General features: G+C 40.6%; 1 protein-coding gene across 1 annotated transcript in view; it reads left to right on the top strand.

The window, feature by feature from the left end:
• The window catches only part of HSD17B6 (hydroxysteroid (17-beta) dehydrogenase 6), a 40,999-nt gene extending 39,339 nt beyond the window's left edge, over positions 1-1,660 (top strand). The window contains exon 6 of the mRNA XM_011926079.1: positions 991-1,660. Within this exon, the coding sequence (XP_011781469.1) occupies positions 991-1,208 (218 nt within the window). The 3' untranslated portion in view covers positions 1,209-1,660. The remainder of the gene's footprint in view (positions 1-990) is intronic.
• Positions 1,661-1,834: the final 174 nt, after the last annotated feature.

Below are 1,834 nucleotides of genomic sequence, written 5' to 3'. Positions count from 1 at the left end.
CGACAGAGCGAGACTCCGTACAAAAAAAAAAAAAGAAAAAGTATATTCCCATATCTGTGTTGTTCTAAACATATTTTAAATTCCTCTAGTAACAGAATTGAGTTGTGTGTGTGTGTGTGTGTGTGTGTGTTTGAGACAGAGTCTCACTCTGTCACCCAGGCTGTGATCTTGGCTCACTGCAACCTCTGCCTCCCAAGTTCAAGCAATTCACCTGTCTCAGCCTCCTGAGTAACTGGGACTACAGGCATGCACCACCAAGCCTGGCTAATTTTTGTATTTTTAGTAGACATGGGGTTTCACCATGTTGACCATGCTGGTCTCAAACTCCTGACCTCAAATGATCCACCCGCCTTGGCCTCCCAAAGTGCTGGGATTACAGGCATGAGCCACAGTGCCCAGCCATCAGAATTGAATTTTGAGGCCAGGCATGGCGTCTCACACCTATAATTCCAGCACTTTGGGAGGCCGATGTGGGTGATGTGGGAGGATTGCTAGAGCCCAGGAATTCAAGACCAGCCTGGGCAGCATAGTGAGACCTTGTGTCTATAAAAAATAAACAAAATTAGCTGGGCATGGGGATGCATACCTGTAGTCCCAGCTATGTGGGAAGCTGGGGAGGGAGGATCACTTGAGCCTGTGAGACAGAGGTTGCAGTGAGCTGACATTGCACCACTGCACTCCAACCTGGGTGTCAGAGCAAGACCCTGTCTCAGAAAACCCCCCCCAAAAAACCAACCAAACAAAAAAAGAAAAATGATTGAGTTTTAAAATTAAAATTAAATAAAATCAAGACTTTAGTTTTCATTCTAGTGCATTAGCTATTGTTTAAGTGCTCAATAGCTACATGTGGCTAGTGGCTATCATATCGGGACGCACATTCTAGATCATTCTATCTTGTAGAAATTAGATGTGCTTAGACTTCTGTGACTACATGATCATAAAAATATAAGGAATAAGATTGTTGACCACCATTTCTTTTTTTGTATACAGTTTACAATATCATCAAGAAAGGGCTGTTGGGTTGTAGCACAAACCTGAACCTGGTCACTGACTGCATGGAACATGCTCTGACATCAGTGTATCCACGAACTCGATATTCAGCTGGCTGGGATGCTAAATTTTTCTTCATCCCTGTATCTTATTTACCTACATCACTTGCAGACTACATTTTGACTAGATCTTGGCCCAAACCAGCCCAGGCAGTCTAAAGAAAACTGGATTGGTGCTTATTGGAATGAAGACAAAAATCTGAAATTAATTGTTGGTGTCTCAGTAATCCTGATTTAGAACCCAGGCTTTTTGTAACAATGCATTTTCTTGCCTAAATTCATTTATCTGTCATCATCAGAGTACTAACATGTTTATCTTTTAGATATCCAAAGCTTACCACTTTAGCTGATGAATCTTTACTATTTCACCCCTTTTTTGATGAGATAATTTTTCCAGAGTGAATCATTTGTTCTTGCCTTATTAAACACAGTAGATGGAAAACAATTTAACCTATTTTGAAGTCATTTCTTTATGAATATGAATAATTGTTCTACGCTTTAATAATCTGTTGTGAAGAAACTACTAAGAAATATGTTAGTGTGTTCATCCTTACTTGAAATGGGTCTGTATTATGGTACTTTTAATAAATATTTGATTTTTCTTTCTCTTCCCTTTTTGTCAGCAGTCTTTTTTCCCCAATATATTTCTTCCTTTTTTAAAAAGAAATTATTGGCCGGGCATGGTGGCTCACGCCTGTAATCCCAGCACTTTGGGAGGCCGAGGAGGATGGATCACAAGGTCAGGAGATCGAGACCATCCTGGCTAACATGGTGAAACCCCGTCT

This window comes from Colobus angolensis, unplaced genomic scaffold, assembly GCF_000951035.1.
Source record: "Colobus angolensis palliatus isolate OR3802 unplaced genomic scaffold, Cang.pa_1.0 Scaffold67, whole genome shotgun sequence".
Lineage (NCBI taxonomy): Eukaryota > Metazoa > Chordata > Mammalia > Primates > Cercopithecidae > Colobus > Colobus angolensis.
The sequence above is the reverse complement of the archived record's forward strand: the minus strand, read 5'-3'. Positions and strand labels throughout refer to the sequence as shown.